The sequence below is a fragment of the Tyto alba genome, unplaced genomic scaffold, assembly GCF_018691265.1.
Source record: "Tyto alba isolate M040663 unplaced genomic scaffold, T.alba_DEE_v4.0 Super-Scaffold_6, whole genome shotgun sequence".
NCBI lineage: Eukaryota > Metazoa > Chordata > Aves > Strigiformes > Tytonidae > Tyto > Tyto alba.
This window is the reverse complement of record NW_024881327.1, coordinates 27,643,917-27,667,540: the sequence shown is the minus strand read 5'-3', so window position 1 is coordinate 27,667,540 and position 23,624 is coordinate 27,643,917. Positions and strand designations below refer to the sequence as shown.

The 23,624-nt window shown below is 41.2% G+C and overlaps 1 protein-coding gene across 6 annotated transcripts in view; it reads left to right on the top strand.

Annotated features, from left to right (window-relative positions):
• Positions 1–1,528: 1,528 nt before the first annotated feature.
• GABRB1 (gamma-aminobutyric acid type A receptor subunit beta1) overlaps positions 1,529–23,624 on the top strand; it is a 136,754-nt gene continuing 114,658 nt past the window's right edge. For all 6 annotated transcript variants that reach the window (XR_006167040.1, XR_006167039.1, XR_006167038.1 and 3 more), the window contains exons 1-3: positions 1,529–1,711; positions 1,804–1,895; positions 1,995–2,062. Coding sequence is in view for 3 of the 6 variants with exons in the window: in XM_042808270.1 (XP_042664204.1) it covers positions 1,620–1,711; positions 1,804–1,895; positions 1,995–2,062 (252 nt within the window). In the remaining 3 variants the exon portion in view is untranslated. The remainder of the gene's footprint in view (positions 1,712–1,803; positions 1,896–1,994; positions 2,063–23,624) is intronic.

The window sequence follows — 23,624 nt, the reverse complement described above, 5'->3', positions numbered from 1 at the left end:
ATTTGGTGCCTCAGAAGAACCAGGTAACTTTATTGTGGCTATGTGTGATGCAACTGAATAAAATGATAGTAGACTTTTTTTTTTGGTAGATTTCTATGGACAGGAATTTTTTAAAAAAAGTGCTACACCCAAGCCGCGCCAATTATAATTGAACAATATGAAAATGTACGAATCAGGATTAGTAAATTTTAAAAACTCTTTCCAAACAGCAATGCTGAAGTACCATCGAGCTGAGCTGATCACATTTTTCAGCAACTAAGGACTGAAATAGGAGGAAAAGAAAGATATGTTCAGTGCAAAAGTCCTCAAAGCCAACTGAGAATATTTATTATATTGTTACAAACCATCAATAAAATAATTATTTTCATAAACTCATACTGTAGTTACAGAAAGCAGCTGTGAGGGTGAAAGACTCCCATGGTATTATCTCACAAAGTGTGTTGTGCTGCTTCTCCAAGAGTGACAAATTTGCATAGAAATATGCATTGTTAAAATGTTCAAAATTATTGCTAGAATTTGTGTCACAAACTATCTATTTCAATATTCATGCATCTTTTTTTTCAATATCGTGGCATATTTCAACCCCAAAAGAATCACCAGAAGTGCCATTTCTCAGATGTAAGTCTGCACGACACTGTAGGAGCCTCAGAAACATCCAACTACACATCCCAAGGTCACCGCACGCAGCGTTGCATAGCGCACAGATGAGGTGGGTTGACTTTGAAAGGGATAAATGTTATCTCCGCTGAGCTACTGTGCAGGGAAACAGAACAGTGCTGGCAAAGTCATAAATTGTTCACAGGGCTCCGACTAGTCACAGTGTGTAATATTGCTCATAAGAGGTCAGGCTACGTTAAGAGCATCAATTCATAGTGCCTTAAAAAAAAAAAAAAAATAAAAAAGAAAAAAAATCCCGTTCTAGACGCAACATCAATTACTTTGGTCGACAAAACCAGCAACTAAAAATCTGTTGCGACCTCCTGCGTGTGCCGCAGCAGGTGGCTCCTGCGGGCAGCCCCGGCGCCAAACCCGCTGAGGGAGCAGCAGCCCGCCGGCGGCTGGACGCGCCGTTCAGCCTTCGCGCAGCTGGGCAAAGCGCGATCTGCACCACAACGGGCCGTTCCGTTCGAATTTGCCAGATCCCCTTTGCGCCCTCGTTAGCACCAGAGCCTGTCAGTGTGAATTCCCACAGAGAAACGCCCTCAACAATTCGGCGTTTTCCCCTTGACGAGCCCTTCGCGCCCCAGCGGGGCCGGGCTGCGTCCGGCCGCGGCGGCCCCTCACGGCAGCCCGGGGGCTCTCGGGCCAGAGCCGCCCCGCCGACGGCACCTGTTGCCGCGCCGTCGCCCTCAGCCCCTCCGCGGCGGGGTGGGGCGGGGCGGGGTCCGATCCGGTCCCGGTCGTTCCGAACCGATCCGTCCGTCCCGTCCCGGGGCAGGTGGCGGCGCGGGGGGTGGGGGGCGCACTCGGGCCGCGGCGGGCAGAGGTGCGCCCCGGGGGCCGCGGCGTCCCGCTCCGCGCATGCGTCGTGCGGTCGGGAATTGTTGCTCCGCTCCGCACCAAGTTGCAGTCCGCGGCTCTTCCCCCGTGAGGCGGCGGCGGCGCGGCCGGGGCCGGGGATGGGGGGACCGGCGGTGGCGGCTGCCAGGCGGGACGGCCCGCGGGCTCTGTCGCTGCCGCTGGTGCTGGCCGTGGCGTGCGCGGCGCGCAGGTGAGCGCCGCCGGGCCGCGGAGGGAGGGCGAGAGGGTTGGGGGGGGGAACGCCCGGCAGCCTCCCTAACGCGCCTCTGCGCCTTCCCGCAGCGCCGACGGGCCCAGCAACATGTCCTACGTGAAGGAGACGGTGGACGGGCTGCTCCAGGGCTACGACATCCGCCTCCGGCCCGACTTCGGAGGTGAGGCGCCCGCGCTCGCTCCCCCGACCCGCGCCCCACCACCCCTGGGCGCCCCCGTGCCGGCTAACGCCGCCTCCCGCTCCCCCCCCCCCCCCTCAGGTCCGCCCGTGGATGTGGGCATGCGGATAGAGATCGCCAGCATCGACGTGGTCTCGGAAGTCAACATGGTGAGTGACCGGCGGGCCGGGCCGGAGGGCGCTGCCGCCGCTTCCCCGCCGCACCGGGGAGCGCCCCTCGCCACACTTCCCACACCCCCCCCCCCCGCGCTATAGCGCCGCCTGCCGGGCGCGCCGCGGACCTCGGTGCCGCCCCGTGGGTGCGGGAGCAGCCGGTGCCCCACCCGCGGCCAGCGCGTCCCCGGTGGCAGCACGGAACCCGCGGGGACAGGCTGCAACCGGCTGCGGCGGGAGGTTCGCTGGAGCAGGGTGGGGTGGGGAGCGGCTGCCCCCCGAGAGACGGCGAACACTGCAAAATAGCCGCGCACCCCGCGGTTGCTCGGAAAAGTTGTTGGCGGCGCTGAGATAACGTTTGCGTGCCTGGATTGGCATCCCGGGAGCGCCTTGGTCAGAATGCCCGCTGCAGATTGGGGGTTCGGGGTTCTGCTTGCGCTGGTTTGCCCTTTGCATAGGTAACAGCTGTCTTCAGAGACGCAGGAGTTTCTTGAGCGGTAGCAGCGGAGGGACAGATCTGCATTTTTTTTTTTTTTTTCTTCCACGTTAAATGATTTAAAGAGTTAAACACTTTGCAGGCTGGTGGCGTCGAGTAAAAGGTGCGGAAAGGAAAAGGAGCTTCTGGAAGACGCGCGCTTTCTTGTAGAAGGGAAAAAACCCCAACATTGCAAATTAAGTATGTAAGGACCTTGCCTGTCCAGCTATCAAAATCAGAAAAGTCTCCTAGCTACAGGTGTGAAACATACTGCATCCGATTTCGGTTCTGCTGCTGTAAGGAATGCTAATAGACATGCAGGTTTAAAGAGCAGAAATGTGTCTGTATAGTATTTGCCTCATTTAACAGCCTTTTCCCAGAAGAAAACAAAAAATCAGTTACAAGTTTGAACATTTTACAAAATCATGTTGGATTAGTATGCACTCTGGGCATTTTCCTCTCTCTTTTCTTATGTTTGGTCTCATATGAAAATCTAAGATGCTTTCTTTCCATAGGGGAACATCTATTTAGTTAAAATAAGCTAGAAACCTTACATTCCCATCCCAATCAGCAGTTTATTTCACTCAGAAAAAGGTGATATTTGCCCATCCAAAATAATTTACCCAAGAATGGGGACTTTTTCCTTGGTATGCTGTTTAGTAGTTATCATTAAAATAATCTCTTCAGATACTGTTTTCATTTTCATATTTACTTTTGTCTGTTGTTTGTTGTATATACACAGTTCCTGTTTGTTTATAACTGTTATATTTGCTTATGAATATAATTGGCAGAATGGGGAGGAAAGGATATTTGTCACATTGTGTGTAGCATGCCAAGATCTGCAGAGTGCTAATACCACACAAAGACAACATTTTGCAAATTTCAGCTCCTGGAGTTCCTGTTGCTGTACTGGGAGGAACATGGTAGGGACTGTGCAGATGAGGCAGAGAAAACAGAACATAGGCCTTAGTAAAATAGAACCAATCTATTCCAACTCCAACCTGTTTCTACCACCCTGTAACGGGATTGGTGCTTCTACAAAGTGGTACACCCTGGGAAAGCCAAAGGTAGCAAACACCATCACCAGAATACCTGCTCTGAAAGGTCCAGAACTTACCTTGTGAAGTCCCAACACCTGAAATACTGTTAATCTGGAGGGGAGTGAATGTGATGGTTTCCAGTGGCAATGTCTCAGGGCATTAATTGCATTGCACCAGTTTACAGCATTACTGCTTAGCTTTGATGTATCCAGCATGCAACGTCTTCCTCCGTTCAGTGCTTGCACAGTCCCTGGGAAACTGTAATTTGAACTTTCTGGGTTTTAATCAAGGGAAGTTATGTGCTAGATGGATTCTTTGACTAATATCCATGTGTTAGGGGGACAATTTCCTAAAATGTCGCATCTCTCTCAGTGGAAGGAAGCACCCATTCCCAGGTATAGCCAATAGCCCATTCCTTAGGGCAAACTATGGAAAAAGCAGTCTCCATTCTGAATCAGTCTGAAAGAGGCTTTCCCACATCACAAGTGCTTACCCGTACATACCCATGTCTAGAGTGTTCTTTGTTGCAAGGTCTTTATTGTGTTGCTAGAGACTGTTTATATATAGTTTTTTTCATAATGACCAATAGTTTCATCCATCATTGCAGAAATAGAGGCATCAATATCTCAGCTGAAGAAAAATTTTTCTACCTAGTAAAATAATGCTTTATTCTAATACTTTTCCTGAGAATCACAGCCTTGAAATGCTTAATGCTGCAGCAACCTGTGAATCATTCTCCTTGTCTCCTTTCCTTTTAAACTGTTGTCTTGTAGATTATTTTCTTTGTTTAGTAAGAGCTACCATTCTGTGGCTTCAGAGCCAGAAATGTTTACCAGAAGATGCTAGTTTATAGCTTCTGCTGTCAGTAGGGCAGGTTTTTTGCTGAAGGAAACTGGTAATGTGAGCAGAGAGAGGAACACCCTCAATGGTGTGAGCTCTTCCTGGCAAGAAAGTCTGGACTCCACCAGAGCTCTGTTCCATCAGTCTCACCCTGGCAGTATTGGAGGGACTTGGCTGCCCTCAGGCACATTAAACTTTATTTCCAGAATGACGAACACAGCAATTTCAAATCCTGCTAACCACAATCAGGGTAGAATTTTTCTATTCCAGTCTCAGCGCTTAAATAAGAGTAAAGATTGGGGGGAAAAAAAAAAAAAGTATACAGGCTATGAAGGAGGTCTACCCCTTTGGTGCATTAGCTGAGAATTTGTCATGGCTGTAGGCTGTCTGCCAAGACAACAGGCTGATCTGTATGTCTGAGTACATCCAGTCCTCAAGTAAAAAGTTGAAAGATAGCAGAACTATTGTAAATTTTGTGAACACCATAATTAATAACTCAAGCAGCATGTCTAGTTGTAGTGGCATCTTAAAATATATTAAACTATTGTGGAATACTTTGTTAATGAATGGAGACTTGCATAGCCTTGAAATCTGCATTTCTGTTATTCCCCCCGAGTATTCAGTCCTCATCTGCTCAGCTCTTCAAACTGCATTGGTTTATAGCTGCTTGGTAGTTCAGTAATACTGTTGTGAGCTGCCATAGCAGCTTTTACGGAAGGATTAATTGAAGCACTCATTCTCATGACTCTCCCATTTGACATCAGATATGTTGTCGCATATTGATTTTTGCAGGTAGTAAGCTGAAGCGGTTGTCATACATCGAACAAGCAGAAGTAGAATGTAAAAGTCTTCATGGCCATTGCCTGGTTCTAAGAGTACTTTCTCCCTAATATACCATGAGATAAGTTTTAATCTGTTTCCATCAGATTTTCATATCCTTGCTACAGTAACTGCAAGCATTCCCTTCCAAAGGTACAAGGTGACCCTTCGCTTTGTCTCAGTTAATGACTGTTCAGCTAACTTTCATCCATGACAGAGTTCCTTTAGAAGGATAACAGACATTTACATGAATATAAAGAGTTCATTAAGAACCATGCTACAACTAAATCTGTTAAGCTGCTGTGCCTTGAATTGCCTGGTTTACTCTGATACCTTTACATGGTTAACAGAAGGTGCTGCTTGTACATCAAGAATAAACATGGATAGCATGATTCATGGTAACTACCTTCATGCTTCAGGGCAAGCAAACAAATAGCATATTGCTATATATGCTAGGGAACAGTCAAGAAGTAGTTGGACTCTGTAAAAAAATTCACATGCATTACATAACATAATTTTCTCTAAAATGTATTTCCTACTGAGCATGTGGTCAAACCTCTACGGTAAGGAAAAGATAGCTGTAGACATTCTAAAGTTTTGAAAACCAGCGCACATGATAAAGAACCTTTTATAGAGCAGTTAAAAGAGACACCAAAAAGAATAAAAAAGAAAGCGCCCATTATTTTATATTGGAAACACTGTTCCTGATCTACCATACTGATTTTACACTGATGATGAAGATTTGGTTTGTATGATAGCAGATTGAAGGGTTTGTGGCCCAGCAAAAAGAGGGTAAAGAAAACATGGAAAGAATGTATAATTCTTTAGCTTCTGTACATCCAGAGTCACTTTACTCAAGGCTCTTACATTTATCTGATCTCCCAGAGAAGCAGGATCTCATCTGCTGCCAACTGCTCAAAAGTCACTACCCAGTTCTCAAGATTTCTCCTTAAGTAGCCTGTCTTTTATGCTGTCAATATCCCAAGCTGTTGGATAACTTTTTTTTTTGCCCCAGAAAGAATTTAATTTAGCTTAAACTGCTCACTTTTTATGTCCTTTTGGGAAAACTGATAATTAAATAAGCCATCTGCATAGATTTTGGGTTTTTTTTTCATCCATTTCACACGATACCATCCTTTCCTATTCTATCTCAGTCCTTCTAGCCTGCATGATTATACATAAGAAATGAGACATAGAGACAGACATTATCTTCTGGTGCATCTTTGACACCTTGGCTTATGCTGAATGATGATGTGACGTGTTTGTGGCACAGAATAGACCTGCATGTCATGTTTGATCCCTCACTCTCTCATAACTGCAGATTATAATTGGTTTGGAGAATGAAGTGTCTTTTACAGTACTTCAAGCTCCACTTGCCCCTATTGTCAGACATCCTTTCCTACTACACTTATTTAGCTTCCTCTGAAAGCAAGATAGTATCTCTCCTTTTTTCTTGCTTCAGGGCTGCTTCCAGGCCTACTGCTGAAACACTAGCTTACATTAGAAAGTAAATCCAAAAGAAATGCATTTTCTGATGTACTAGAAGTTTACAAATATATTACTGCAGTGGCTTTTAAACAGTTCTCTCTCTGAAGGCTTGACTATATTAGTTAGTTCAGAGCATCTTCCTTTGGTTTGGGTAGCAAACAGTTCTGCAAGAGCAAACTTGTATTCTCCCCCCACATGATCTCTAGAAAGAATCTTCTTGGTCTTCAGAGTGTGTCTTTCTGGGATACCTCATGCTTTTTCTGTTTGAACTTTCACAGAGTCATTTCCTACATAACAGTGTTGATGTATTTTACTTCTTTTGGGATCTGCACAGGTTTGTTGTTTATCACCAGTTTGGCTCCTCAGTTTCCTTCAAAAAATGAGAAATCGACAAAGTATGTTCCAGACAGTCTGAACAACAGAACCAAGACAAATGAATAAGCAGTCTTTGAGAAAATATCACTCTGCAGATTGAAACCGAAGATTAGAGTTTTGTTCAGTTGTATCAACAGCAGTAAAGAGGGGCATCTGCATACAGAGCTGCATGAACAGGAGCACAGCCAGTAGGTTGAGGAAACTGATTATCTCTACTTAGGACTCACTAGACCTCATCTAGGAACTGCATCCAGTTTTGGGCTCCCCCCCGCCACACCCAGTCAGTAGAAGAAAGATGTTAAACAGAAGCAAGTTCAGTGGAGAGCCACCAAGCTGATGATGGCTGGAGCACTTGCTCTGTGAGGAGAGGCTCTGGGACCAAGGCTTGTTCAGCCTGGAAAGAGATGGCTTCAGAGGCATCTTCCCTGGACCTCTGAAAAGTTTAGGGAGAAAAAGGAACTAGGCTCATCAGAGGAACATGGTGAGAGGACAGGGGATGACAGACATGAAGGGAAACAGATGAGGTTCAGACTGGATGTAAGGAAGAGGGGTTTTTATCCTTTGAGGACAGTCCAGGAGAGAAACAGGCTGCCCAGGGAGGTTGTACGGTCTCCATCCTTGGAGGTCTGCAAGACCCGAGTGGATCAAGCTGTGAGCAACCTGGTCTGTCTTCATAGCTTAATTTTCTATTTTATCAAATAATTGGTTAACACATTCAGGAGGTAGAACTCCCCTTAACATTAACAAACATTCACCAATAGTCAGTTGTGCATAATTTCAAGAGTTCTGGGACTATCACATAGGATGAACCTGATAAAATATATGTATATATACGCACATGCACAAAAGTTTTCAAATTTGCCTGTAAACGAAAGGCAAGGATGTAGATGCCTCCAGGGTCTAGAAGAAAAGAAGGGCTTCTCCTTACTTTAGGGTTGACGCCAACCCAGGTGGCTGTGGCATCCTATGCTGATAGGTGTTCAGTCAAGTGAAGCTAAATCTGTGGGTTTGAACACTTGGGCTGGGTAAGGCTTAGAACCAAAGCACTGCAATTTACCCACTAATACTGGCAGACCAGTGCTCATGGATTGGACTCCGATTTTAGGAACAGTAGAGAGACTTTGATATATGGGTGCAGATTATCTTAAGCTACTTTTTGCAGGTTGAGGGAGGCTTAAGCTATGTTATTAGACATAGCCAGATTGTCACATGTCATCTTGTTCTTTCTCCCTGTCTGGATTACGTATCTAAGAATTTAGCATGGTGTCTGTTGTGAGTCTCAGCGTAGGAAACAAACTCAACATTAGGGAACCAAATTGGCATTATGAACCCCATCTCATACCTCTTTGCATCAGAGCAGCCAAGTCTCATTTTTTGTGATTTTATGTCCGGTTCCTGGAGATCTAAAAAGTCAAACTCTTTCAGCTCAGTCAGCGAGGCAACAGAAATGATCAGGGTAGTCACAATGATAATAAGTGGTCTCTGGTCTAAATATATTTGCCTGAAGATGTTAATACAGACTCAACTGATCTTTAAAAAGGACATAAAACTCAATAATTATTAATGAAAATTTGCTTAGCTGTAGTGTAGAAGAAAGGAGGAGTACTTTTCTGTTATACAGCAACTCTTGAAGAGCATGAAGGACATGCAAAAGCACTTGAAATGAATATTAATAAGACTGTTCAGCAACTGATTTTATTTTTTTTCTAGCAAATATGAAAAAACTAATCAAGTAATAATACATAAAGGTCAGATCATTTTATCACTGTCTATTCCAAACAGGAGTAATTATATTAAAGAGCGAAACACGGAATGAATGTAGAAATAGGCAATTTGAGGTTAAACGACTGGGTCACTGTTACTGGGTGTTTTGTTGACTACATAAGTGGTTCTTCAGCAAAATGAACAAGTAGGCAAAAAGAATAAAGTTATAATGTAAACACTGTTCCATATGATCCAGAAAATGGATATATCTTAGTTTTTCAAAAGTTAAACCAATACAGCTACAGGGTTGGTGCAAGCTGTATTCCAATTTTTTTTAGCCTGACAGGCATAGTATTTCCCTGATTTCAAGGTTTAAACAAACTGGCTGTGAACGCCCTTCATAGAAAAGATGTGATTCTTTTATCTAGTGTTAGACTCGCAGTTTCCCACAAGGGCAACTCTCCTGGCTCCCTTAATTGTTTCACTTTCCAGCCACTGCAGATGGCTTACCCTCACTTGCCAGCTTTTCTCAACAGCTGATAAGCTCAGTTCTGACCTGTGTGCTTCATCTTTTAGCCCAGATTTTACACCTGACACCACTGGGCATCCTGACACATCTGTGTTCCAGCCAGATAATATAACCTGTGTAGTTTACCCTTCTGAAGACAAGAAATAAAGCAGTTGCACTTCTGATTTGTTTAAAACATATCCCAGGAATGCAACAGAATAGCACAAGATAACAAAGGACAGAGTTACTAGAGTCAGTTGAATTTGTAATGTAATTTTTTTTTTGTAAGCTGCTGCTTACCTTTTTGTTTCTCCTGAGCATCAAGTCAAAAAAAAACCAAACCCAAAACAACTGCAAGTCTGAAATATGATATTACTGTGATGAACTGTCAAAAAACTCTTCCACTGGAGTGAGCAAATGACAACCTGCAAAGGACAGGACCACACGTTTTCCTAATCATGCCTTACAAACACTTTGCCAGCCAGGTCTGGTTCCTGAAATCTACAGTTAATTGAATCACAGTGGTGAGCAGTGGTGCATATGAAACTGGAGGGGTGACACCCTCCTCCTGTTTAGTGAAAGCTTTAGCACCCAGTTTGGGGTGTCTAGGATTTCACTAAAGAAGGGGTATACCTGCAGTGAGATACGCCTTTCAGTTAGGTGCTGGAGAAAATCCAAGGTTTTCCCTAGCACTGCCTGTCTTGTGCACCCGCATCAAACAACCTGGCTCTGCTGTGACCTCTGGAAACTTCCAGCTTGGGGTCTGTTGGCATCCACAAACCCCACAGTTCAGTGGCACAAATCTTTTGAAACATTTGGGCTCCGGAATGATTCTTTAATAACGAAACAGTCAACAATTCACACAAAAGACCCATTCCCTAAAATCAACTGCTTTCTCAAAAGAGAAATGTAAATCCATAAAATGAAATTCTAAGTTCTTCCAGGAACCTGAAAGATGTTTCTTTTATTGTGTGTGTGTAGGACAGGGCAGGGGCTGAATTAAAAGCTTGCATTTTTGTTTTCCCCAGTTGCACTGCTTTTTTACTTCTGGTTCTGGAAAGGAGAGAATATCAGAATCTTCCAAACTAAGCATTTTTCTTCATAAGAAGATTTAAGGAATACATTTAAAGCGTCTGCAAAAATTAGTGATTTTTTTTCAAATCGGCTTTACTTTGTACTCTTGCCTGAAAAGTATTCTTTAACTCCTCTAGTCTATATTAATAAATTACCTACCAACTGCAGTTCAGAACAGATCTGGAGCAGAAGCCACGCAACCAAGAGAGGAAACAGTCACACCACCAGTTTGCCCTGAGGTGGGAAAGAATCCCAGTGTCAGGGGAGGAACAGTAACAAGCTCCAAAGCTAGCACCAGAAAGACTTGTTCCTGTTCACAGGATGCCAAGTACTCTGGGACAACAGCTGAAACTGTGAAATCAAACGCAGAGATTACCATCATTCAGAAGTATCCCTGGCTGATGTGTTTCACTGATCGCTGTATTCCAAACAGAAGATGCCTGGAAGAGTTCTCTGGGGTGTCTCATCCCCCATCTGTCTAACTGTTCTGTATTTTAAAGTGTCAGTAAAGCCTGAAAAAAACAACTATAAGGGCTTCTAGCAGTTGATGAGAGTCCATTATGGCTACCAGAAAAATTGTATATTTTAATGCTCTTTGAGACTCCTTTTTTTCTTTAGGAAAATAATTCAGCATCTCAAGGCAAGCACTTCCATGCTTGTAGAACTCCTCTTCCCTCACCTACATTACCGCCTGTAACTCTGGCAGTGCTCCAAAAAGCATATTAAAATGAAATTATTTCCACTCCAAAGGCTAAACTACTGCAAATATACTCACAAGGAAATCAGTAGTAGCAGTCACTGAATAATCTAGCAGAATAACACCAGATATGCACTTTGTTAAATTCTTTCTTTAATCAATAGCTCTGTATTAAGATTTACCCAGGCTGGAGAAGGTACGTTAGATTTCTTGCCTATCAATCTTTACAGTGACCTTTCAAGATTAAAAGGTTGCTTTTGACCAAAGCAGTGTCACACCGAGGCTTGCTCCATCTTCTGCTGGGGCAAATCCTTAACGATTTGTGTCACATCATGAACAAAGGAAAGGTAATTTAAAAGACACAAAGGCAGCTTCTAGAAAGCTTCATTCTCACATGGACATCCACCCATAGCAAGATTGAGTTACAAGGTTTTAAATGCTCACGATAGAGTGCATAGTTTCAAAGCAAAGATTAATGATTTCAGACTGCCAAACTTAATTAAAGGTTGGAATAAATGTTCTCCATTAAAATTCATCAATCCATTTAGCTGAGATGGAAGAATTTCAGTCATGTCTTTTTTTTTAATTGCCTATAGAAAGAACTGAAGAGATAGCAAAGTTAAAACTGTTGAAACAGATACACAGTGTCTAAATATTATTCAGAATCTTAATCATATTAAAAGAGGAGTGCAATTAATTCCCCGGCATATTTTTAACCTGAAGAGATTCTTAAGTGTAGTTGAAGTAACATGAGTAGCAATCAACTGCAGGTAGGTATATTCGTGCTTGTGTATCTCAGGAGGTTCTAGGCAGCATTGTGGACTCTGGTCTGACCCAAGGAGACTAGATGCTGATAGTCCCATTGGTTTCAGTGAGTACACTCATGGATAAAATTTCTCACACCAGTAAAATTATTGCATGCTAGCTTTACCAGCTCAGCAGTTTACTGAGCAGTTTGCAGGAGCAGTCCTGCTCTCTGGTTTTCATCAGTTTGAAACCTTTGTTTACTTATAATTTTCTGTGTCATTACTCTCCAGCATGAGAGAATAACCAAGCCTGGAATGATACCCTTCCACCCTGTGTTCTTCCATGGTGATTTATCCTTTCTTTAACCAACTGTTCTGTAAACCATTCACTGGTCAAAACAATACACCGGCCAAGGAGATAAATGGATGAGATTCAGAGGCTTCATACACATACTGCATTTCACAGGCAGTGCAGCTTTGTCACTGGCTTCCTGTGAAGGAAACAAAACACGAGATTAACAGCCACCTGTAAATTCTGGGTTTATTTTATCTACTGTGCCAGGACCAACTAGGGAAAAAAAAGTAAGCTGCAAAACATCAATAACATGCTGGGAATCAAATCTGCAATGACAGACTTCACAGCTTGTTAAATGCTCCATGGGTTCCTAAACTAATAGGGAGCAAAATACAGTGTCATTGTGGTGTCAACTGGAAATGAATCCTGAATATAGATCTTTTCAGTTCCCACTGTCAAGATAAATGAATTTGTTTTCCAGAAGCACACTGTGGGTATGAATTTCTGAGATCATAAAGAATATTTATATTCCAGATAAAACATTCTTTCCTTTTAATTATTCCTAATAGAAACTCAGAGTAAGCACAAAGCAGATGATGAAAAGGTCTAGTGTATTTCAGGAAAATGTAAAGACAAACATAACAAAGTAGTAACCATTCAACTCATAGCAGTCATCCTGGCTCTTCTCGCCAGTCTGATGTGATCTATCAGAGAAAGTTGCTCTGTGGGGAAATTTTTGCAGTGGACCAATTCAGTGAGCCAGTTTCAAATACAAAGCTAAAAATTCCTCCTCATTCTGGAGTGTCTCATCCCAATGGACATCACACCAATACTGAAAACAAACCTTCCACTGTTCCCTTCCCAGACCCCTGTAATCCTAAATGTAGTTTACACTGTTCTGCCCTTCAGATAGTACCAGGGAAATACCACTGCCAGAGACAAAATAGAGAAATGTGGCCCATGTCCAGCCAGTGTCCTGGGGGTTCGATCTCAGTCTTTCACTGGAACAGGGATATTTTGTAAGTAATCTTGCTCTAGCTCCTAGAAGAGGAGTAGGCAAGAGGAGACACAAACAGCATGAGTCAAGACTATTCTCATTAATAACATGATACTTCACTGTCACTGTTGGTCTCTGGATATTTTGCAATGTGACATGGGTATAGTATTGTTACACTGCCCACTATGAAACACCACAGATTTTATTTTACTTTATGTCGGTGCCTTCAAAGTACCTGTAAACACTCCAGTTAGTCAAAGAGCAGACATTAAATACATACTGTAAATTACTTTTTAAGGGCTATTAATATAAATTCTTCAGCTCATCATTAAGAGCGAGCGAAGCACCGGCAAAGAGCAGCAGAGCAGCCAGCAGTGTCCTCACTGTCAGGTGTTTGCTTTTCACATCTGCAGAAGCCAGAAGCAATTAAAATCATAGGTCAACTCCTGAACTGCCTCCTCTCAGAGGGTAACACAGAACAAAGGACCATCCAGGGACACTGCTCATTAAGTTACCCAATTTAAAAGTTGTTTTTCTTTCTCGAAAGAGAAAATTGATTTTTTTTTAAATTCATCTACAAGTCACTTTGTCTTTTGAGGTAATACTCCTGCTTATATCTACCCTCCTCCCACAGCAGAATAGCTATTAAGCTACTATCTTATTGGAAACAAATACATTTTTTTAAAAAAGATTAAATATTAATCTTCAGATGATTCAGACATGTATTATTCAGGCAGGCTTATTACATGCAGAACCTGATGGTTTCAATGACTTTTGCACAGCTTGTATTTGGAAATCCAGACAACACTGGCGCTCCGGATCATAGAGAACAAGTGCAGGAGGAGCTGCTGACGGCAACCTGTTGTTCCAGGGAACAACGTCAGCACCTGACTCTGCAGGAGAGGACTGCTGGCTCAGCGGGGACCCCGCTGATCTCACTGCTGCTCTGCAGGGCCCATCAGGTCAAGCTGCTGTCATGACAGATGGCTAATTCTTTTCACCATATTTAAAACAGGAATACTATGGTTTAAGATTAGGTTTTTTAGCACTACCTCTTACAACGCAGTCAGCATTTTTTAAGTTTCAAGTTTGCTGTATTTCCAAGTATGCTCGTGGGGCTAGAAGGAAACTTGAACGAAAGCAGATAGATCTACATTCCTTAGTTGTTGTAGGTTTTCTTCTCGTCCAAGTGATTATAGTGATGGAGAGTTCAGCACAATATTGTGGAAAGCAATTAAAAAGTATGGAGCTCTGTACTTAAAACATTATGAATCCAGTAAACTCCTTAGGATGTATAATTTTACTAGTCCAAGCCAATGGAAAGTCAGTGTTTCACGTGCCTTCCAGCTACAGAAGTGATCACCAGAACACATTGCAATATTTGGGAACTCTGGAGCAGGAAGCTGGACAAACTTTAGACAATAATACGCCAAACCCAATTTGGAACCAATATACTTTGGTTGAAATATTTTAATTAGCTAATATTTAGCTATATCCATGTGCACTTGAGTCATCTTTTCTAGAAATTCTGTAGGAGAAAAATATATTTGAAATCGAAATAGGGAAAATGTTATTCCCATTTATTAGCTGTTTTTTCACTGAATATCAGCTCCAAAGGGCTCTTCTGGAGTACTTGGAGAATACAAGTGCTCAGATCAAATTGTCCTTTGGTTAGGTTCCACTGAAATCAGTGAGGATGCATCAGTAATGAATCAAACCAATCTTATTCAAGCTGATTATACTTTTCTGAGGTAATTGCGGTTTCTTGCAAAAACGCTACCCGTAACATTCGCAAACTCAAGACAAACTGAACTGTCCTGAACACTCACAGACATCAAGGAAAAACTGTTCAAAATGCTTAACTTCAATGCTAAAGCTTCTGAGAAGGTCTCAATAACAAAATGCAAACAAATGAAAATGAGCAAGTGAGAAAAAACAAGAAGCCTGTTATCCTCCCAGGAATATATTCTCTGTCATTTCAGTCTTGGCTTGCAGACAACTTGGTTCTTCTTGCAGCTTTTTTACAATTTTCCTGCTGCTATATTCATCGATCCTAACCTAACATTTAAATGTTGGTATAAGAAGCCATCAGTCTTTCTGACATTAATCTGAGATCTCAGTCTCCTTAGTCTACATTGAGACAACTTCAGTGGAAACAAAATGAACCTGAACAACTACCTATGCATCTTTTTCTGTTGTTCACACCCACAACTACAGTATCGGAATGACATACAGGCTTTAAAAGTCACAAGCAAGAATCTCTTCTCAATAGATATGAGTGACCAACTATGTTTGCTTTTATTTTTATATTTGTCTTTAAATTAGAAAATCAGAATAGGTCTACAATAGGAGCTTTGAATTTTGTGCTGAGATTGGGGAAGTACGTGGGTGTTAATGCTTCTTCCTCCTGGAGATCATGAGAGTCATTGTAAAGGTAGAACAAAGCTGTGAGGGGAGGTCCTGATTCCAAAGGAAAAGGCAGTGATTCAGCTGGCTTGGGAGAGGCTCAGAAGGTGTTTTGGAGGCCAGTGCAGATGCCTTAGATTTCACTGTGTTCAGTAGGAAATCTGTACCTACAGTGGTTATATATTTTTGCATTATAGAAGAAAAAACAGTCTGAGGAGAGAGATCCTAGGTGGAACAACAGGGTCAATTTCTGTTCCTTACACAGATTGATTTTTTTTTTCTGCATGACTCTGTACAAACATCAATTCCTCTGGCCCTCAGTTCCTCCTCTGTTATGATTCCTACCTTATGAGGATATTGTGAGAATTAAATGCATTGTATGAATGTTCATTTGAACAGTGGGCAAGTTTCTGCACACTCAGGTGGAAAGAAGAGGCATACAGCCTGCAGCTGGAAAAAAAAAAAAAAAAAATGTCCCTTGTGACCAGTGATTTCAACACAGCATCATGGCTTATGACCCTGCTGGTCTGTTTCTACATCTCTACAAAAGTACCCCTGCAGTACTGACAGGAATTTATTCCTTACTTACCTAGTGAGAAATTCCAAGACATCAAAAGATGTTGCATGTTAATTACATTTTCTTCAGTGGGATTACTGAATGACATATTGTGATATATCAGGAGGCAACTGTGAATTTTACTTGAGTCAGCACACAATGTCAGTAGACATTGCCCGGTACAGGAGGTTTCCAGATTAACTTAGTGTGAATGGAAGTTTCTGAATATCACACAGCATCATGCATACTCGGTCAGCTTTAGCTTTCAAAACACACACCTTTCTGTGCTGGCTTGGGAGAACTTTGTGTATTCATTATTTATTTAGCTTACATATTCATTTTAATATTGAAGAACATGTTTGCAGAATGGCTTCACAGGACAAGACAAGAATGATACTCATTTGTCAGCAGAATCAGGCATGTCAAAATACAAAAACTACTTCTTCTTTCTATTTACACCCTGATGCCACTAAAAGCCTATTTCTTGTAACAACAGGTAAGCAACATGCATGACTATTGTGTAAATAGGCTATTTAATCTCATTATGTTTCAGATCATTATTTGCCCAGTTTTTGGAACATGCAACAACATGCAACAGCAGGGGGCTCTGCTGATCGTTAAAGAGGTGGGCAGATTTTCATATGTATCCCTCCATGGCCATATTGTCTTTTGTAGGAAATTGCAAGGGGAGGAAGAAGCAACAGACTGACATAACTTCTGCTTTTTGTCTCACATATTTACCAGGGCAGTTAGCATGAGGAGAAAATACCTTCTGTGGAAAATATTTTTTTCTTCAGGTATTTGTGCAAGAATTTTAATGTACCCTAACAAACCATAACCTTCATGCAAACTGTGTGGCTTGTAAGTGGAAAAAGTCTTCCCAGACATTCCATTTTCATTTCTAGAATGCACACTTCACTGGTGTCTTTGTTGGTGCCATGCCTAGTGTGCTCTTTAAAAAAAAATTGTCCATAGCAACTCTGCATTGCAGTTCCAGGCCTCTTGGGTAAGTTACGACTTGTTCTGGGAGCAACACTTCTAAAGTCAGCCATCCTTGGTGAATACCAGAAGGTGGATACTCAGCTTTAGTTCCTAGATAGATGAGCAGGTCAGGTATTTCAATTCCTGAACATTGCTACTGCTGTGCTGGAATGAAAGCTGAACATGGTAGTACCAAGTATCTTCAGTTGCTATCAGTCTTCCGACCAGGGAGGTAATGCAGGTTGCTTAAAGTGCCAAAGAGGAAAATTTCCCTCCTCTAAATAACTTGGTTGAAGGATCCTCATCTGTGTCTCTCTTCTCCATTAATGCTGTCATACAAAGTCTTTGCAGATAGTTCTCCAAAGTTAGCAAGATGAAGTTAGACACTACAAAGACCTTGACAAAGTTGTTTGGTTTTTTTTTTTTTTTTTTCTTGCTTTATAATCTGTTACTCCTTAAATTCAAAACAAGGAGCACTTTTTCCCCCCAACACTCCTTAGCCTTATGATTTAAGCATTACCAGACCAGTTAAACAAAGTGATTTCGAGCCAGCTAAAAACTGTTTGTATATTAGGTGTGGTTTGGTGGATAAAATTACTCCACGGACTCGTTCTCTTGGCCATGTCTCTACCATAAAGACCAGTCAAATGCAACAGAAGGTAATATGCCTGGTGCGTGCCAGCTGGAAATTTTCATGCACTTGGAAAGAAGTCCCCGGATAACTGCATAAACTGGCCTTATAGCTGCATAAAGATACCGAATTACAAGATGTTTAGATCAATCACAAAAACTGCTACATTTGTTAAGAGGAAAGTAGAAATCAGCATAAAGTGAGAGAAGTTATCTAGTCCATCCACTGAGTGAGGAAAATCCTGCCCTGCACCGGTGCGGTTTTAGTGCTTACTCCAAGCTAGTCTGAAAGACTCTCAGGAGCTAAAAGCAGATCGTTGTTGAGTGGTCCTTCCATGTCTCAGTCAGGGGGTTCCCCTTGTCTCTGGGACTTTATTTCTCCTATATTCACTTTATGACTTTATATCACATTTCCCAATACCTGCTCCTTTCACATAAGGTTAAGTCATTTTGTGTCCTTTGTTTTACATCCCATAACCCTTTTTTTCCTCAAGTTTTTCTCTTACACAATACCTTTAAACTCAAGGGCCGTTTTACGTAGCTTGAAGTTAATGAAACAGCACATCATATGTTATTCCAAGTACCAGCCTGTGTAAGGAGTCACATTACGCAGTCTGGGAAATGCGTGCTTGGCTACCTTGCAGTTTCCTAGGTGTATTTGCACACATGTTGCTGAGAAAATGTAACAACTGATGAGTAATGTCATGCTTTGAATAGTCCAATTTGGAGTCATACTTTTCACTACACATGCTGCTGGATCAGAACCCCTGTTCACCAATGCTGTTACAAATTGGCAGTAACTAGTATGAAATCAGTGAATCGGATCCAGATGAAGGAAGGAGGACAGGCAGACATGGTGTATTTTCAAAAGCTAACTTCTGCATATATATTCATTCCAGAACAAAGCAGCTTTCCAATGTTGGATGGAAAGTAATTGCAATTCATAGTATTATTCCCAAATCTCCTCATTTCCCTGTAATTTTTGTTCCTTACAGCACAGCCCTTTTATTAATTCTGTCATCCTGCCTGTTTTTACATCTAAGTAATCTTATCTGCACCTAAGCAATCTCACCTAAATGTACCCGCATCCTGTTTGTTTTAATACATGGCTTCCTGCATTCACTCAACTTTCTGGTTGTGTCATCCCGCAGATAGGTCCATATCAAACAAGCCTTCTCACAGAAGTCACTTGTGGAAATGTTGGCACATTCCATCAATAACTGAGCCATGTGATCCCCTCAAGAACACTCCACACCTTGTAAAGTTGTGCTGTAAATAGCTGTTGAACAAGACTGAGCTAAGGGAAGAACAGCAGATGATTTACACTAAATTCCTCTCTGAAAAGAGCTAGGAGTAAACAGGTTCAAGATGCTTTAACACACAAGATGCTGTGCCGGCAGAAATTATTTTTCATCAACGTCCTAGGCATTCCAGTTGAGGCAAGTTTTGAACCAATGTCTTTGAGATAAGGCTGGAGATAAAATGCTTTGGCCACACAGCCTGGGCATTATTACAGATCTGAAACACAAATTCCTGGAGAGGCAGTATATTTTCCACATTATGACTTCTAGTAGATAGGCAACTTCTATATTGCTTTCCACATCAGTACCACAAATGAATTTTCATGCAAGGCTGCATGAAAATATGTTACAAGAAGATAAGTAAACACACATTTTCTAATGTCAGCAATCCAGCTCATTTTCTCAGGGTTGGGATTGCCATAGAATATGCAGCAGTAGGCAATCACCAAATGATTTTTTTTTCCAGATTCAGTATCGTCTCACATGTGAGATATGCATGATGGGGCAGCAAGCTGAGGGCTTACCAGATGTCTTGATTCATTATCATGGAGGTGAGCAAACCAAACAACTTCATGGCAGATGAGGAGGGAGACTTCTGGCAGACAGTGGGAAGATACCCAGCTGGAGTTTAGTTATGGCCTTGCTGAAATTGGCCTGCACTTTGAGAGTCACATTGGATGTCATTCAATGGTTTTTATCTAGTTCCAGGGAGAAAATGATGACATTTTAAAATGGCATTGGAAGCAAAGAAAGTAAATGGTGAGTGAGCCTTCAGTCCAGACAACAAGGCATACCTTAGACCCAGATCAACAACAGTGCTTAAAAAAACCCCAACAAGCAATCTTCTCTCTAGCACGTTTCTGAGCGTTGTGAGGGTGGGCAGTATGTTTTTCTAAAGTGGATTATAAGCACCAAGCATGACTATATTTCTCACCTTAGGAAGGGGTGATATAATACCTTGATAGCAGACATAGGCAATTTCTCAGTTTCTTTGTAGTCTTGATACACCCAGACAGTCTTACTGACAATTGCATTCACAGAGTGGAATGATAAAAGCATATCAGAGGATCAGTGAAATGTATTTCAGAAATTACCAACAGAAAACATACGTAAATAGTATGATAATAATATTCCTATAGCATGCCAGAATGGAATATGAACACTAGGCAGCGTATGATATACAATCTATCATAGTAGAGTCAAATTTTAAAAAACTGACTACATTTTTCATTAGAGAAAGACGGTTTCTGAGCAAAGGATTCTCTCAGAATATGTAACGTGAAAAACTAAGTACAAAACAATTGCTTTTTCATCCATCTCTATTAACAGATTAAATCTCTATTTGAACATCTTTAAATGCAATATAGTCTAAAGAGGAAGACAAAATGTAGGATCAACTTCTGTTTAAAAAAAAAAAAAAAATCTAATTTGAGTTTTCTTTCCTCACTTCAGGTTGTTTTTATGTGATGAAATGTTTAACTGTCTATGTTTGGCTGAACGGGAAAGGATGACCAAGAAAATTTTCCTTCAAAAGAGAGTTTTCTCCACTCTGCTATCCCATGGCTCCCATCTTTCGCCCCCATTGCTTGCTGTATCAGCAAATGATAAAAAGCCAGAACCAGTGTTTCAGAAACTAGTGCTGGAGTGTTCATCAGGTAGCTGCATAGTTAGGAGTTTGAGCAAGAGAATTTTGGCAGAAGTATGGTGGAGAAAATACCTTCCTGAAAAATGCTTCATAAATTACTTTTTTACTTTAGTGGTTAGCATTAACATAAAGGTCATCAAAAGGCTTAGATTATGCTAGGGACTTGGTGTTATCATTAGAGAATGGAATGGGATAATCTAAAGCATCACTTTACTCTCTATTGGTAAATAGATACAACAAAATCAAAATTCACAGAAATCTTCCCAAAGATGAAAATCAACCCTGTAGTGCCCTACCATGATTGTGAACAGAAGGTATTAGCTTTGGAACGGAAAGAAATTCACAACTCTAGAGCCTTCTTGCTCTAGAAAATGTTTTGTAAACCAGGCAGTACCAATAACTGAGCATGATATTAAGCAGAGTGTTACGAAATTTGCTCTTTGCTTCGCTACTATTTCTACATTACAGATAAAAGATTTTTAAAAATATGAGTGACTGTATCAAAATACTGTGATTCCATTTCTATCTAATCAGAATACTATGACTCACCTTCTGTCTCCCTTTGCAGTGTTCCATGGCAAAATGCAATGGATTCCCACTGTGGACTGAATAGTAAATGAAAACGTAATGCAGTGCAGAAATCTAAGCTTTATCCTGCAGGATTTATAAACCATTCTTCCTGTGTCTGTGGCAGCCATTGTTTCTTTGACATGTCATCCCATGTTTTGAAATGGGTATTGTTGGTTCTCCTGTAGGATTCTCTGGAGGGTTCTTCGCTTGGCATTTCCTGCTGACAAATTGTCAGTATACGAAAATCCGTTGCAAAAAAATGCCTCCCAAAACCCATGAATCTGTCCCTTGCCTCCTACAACAGCTATCTGCAACTGTAAGAATACAACAGTTGATTAGTAGCAGCAGAAGTGTGTGTATTGCACAGAGCTCCCCAAGCAACATAACCTTTGGAAAAAAAGTCTTAGAGAAGGAAAAAAAAAATACTTTCAAAGGAGATAAGAATGGCTGGCCACAGTTATTTAAACATTTGCTTAGACAAAATGATGAGTCAGGCAGAGAAATGTTAGGTGAGACTAAGAAACTGCACAGGACAGCGATCAAGGGCATCATATGTGAGGTTGTTAGGGATCTTTAAAAGTCAGTATTGTTCTTCCCTGAACTAGGATCAGAAAGGAAAGCTGTTTTTTTGCTAAGATTCTAGATAGCCTAATTAAATTCCTAATTAAGCTATAGACTTGCAGTTATATTTTATCTAGCTATATTATTTTGTTTTGCTGAAGATCTGAGCTTTCCAACATGACCAGCTATGGCAACAGCCAATAGATTTATCACTAAAATACTAGATTATTAATTCACTATGATATTTCATGATATCTCTGATTTAATTTTAAAAGCACAGTTATCTAAATGAATTTCACAGCATAAGAGTTAGTGTCACAAAGAGTGATCGATTTCTCTGTGTAATATATTTCTGCCTCTGTGTATTTTTATGTTTTGTTAGGTGACTGTGATTAGCTTCCAGAATTTTCAGATCATGGAGGAGTTTCTTTGAATGCTCATAATTCAAGTTACTAATCACTTGAGAATTCGTTTTTGCTCAAAGAGTTGGGAAAAAAAATCCAAGTAGTTAAGGGGAATATTTTATGAAGGAAAATGCCTACAAAGATTCATTTTTTTAATGCAAATTTTATTCTGTCCTCTTGATTATAAGCTTAAGAGAATGCAATTAACAGTATTTACTGGCCTTACGGACATTAGCAAAAAAATATGTAATTTTTATGGACCCTCCAAGTCTCTCAATGTTTTGTCTTTTCTGTAAATTTCTGGAATCTGTAAACTGATTACAGAACAGCAAAAAAAAAGGAGGTTTTTTGTTTTTACTGAGTGAGTTTGGCACATTTGTCAAACCAGTTATATCATTTACTTCTATTGTAGACTGCAAACAGTTGACAACTGGTTTTCACTTTCTTTTCAATTCACCATCCATTCTGGAATGAAAACAACTGGAAGCAATAACAAAGTCATAACCCTTCCTGAATTAAACCAAGGTAAAACTGGCCAGTGTAGACAGAGAAGATCAAGATCTGTTGGTATAGAGCTTAATCACAGTGTTGTCTTGCATTTACTTTCAGTAGGTCATTTCCTCTAGCAAGTTCTGCCTGTGTAGACTACTATTTGGTTGCTTTAGAATATCAGAAAATACAGAAGATAGTATAATGATGAAAATTGGAGGAAAGGGTGTAAAAGAGATTCAGAATTGCTTATCATCTGTGTAATTTTGGTCATTTCAGAAACACTGAGCTTCCCTATCTCTACATTGTTGGTTTTGTTTTTTTTTTTCCCTCCTTTCCCTTTTACATTGTTCTTGGTCAAACAGTAGAGAAAGGTTCATCTGCTCCTTTTGCTCAGCTTGCAAAAAACTCTGCTTCTCCATTCCAGTGGAACTGAAAGGTTAGTTGTAAAGAAACAGAAGAAACGTTTAAGTCTTCAATAGTCCTCTAAATGCAGAAATACTGCTCTAACTCCAGTCCTTCAGGGTCATTCCTTTAGTGATGGTCATCAAGGTGAAGTATTAGACAAACAAACACACATAGCTCATCAAGGAAAATGAAATAAATAAAAAAAAAACCACTGGGGCCCAGCCTATGGGATGTATGTTTTTAAGATTATATGGAGAGATTCCACTTTCCATTAAAAAGCCTAGTTTTCACCACTGCGTTGGAAGGAGCCAACTGTCAGGTTCACATGCATCGTGGTCTCAGGCATGTTTGCCTATGACTGGTCATTCTCCTTCACTGTGCAAGATACTATCTGTCAGTAGTCATTCCAGAGTGCAGCCATTAGGATCAACATTTGGTTTGTTTTCAAATCTGAGGAAACTGCTAACTGTCCATAAATCTTCCACTGGGAAGAGAGTACAGAACATATTTTTCTATATTTGTACAGACCTGATAACGTATAATCCACATA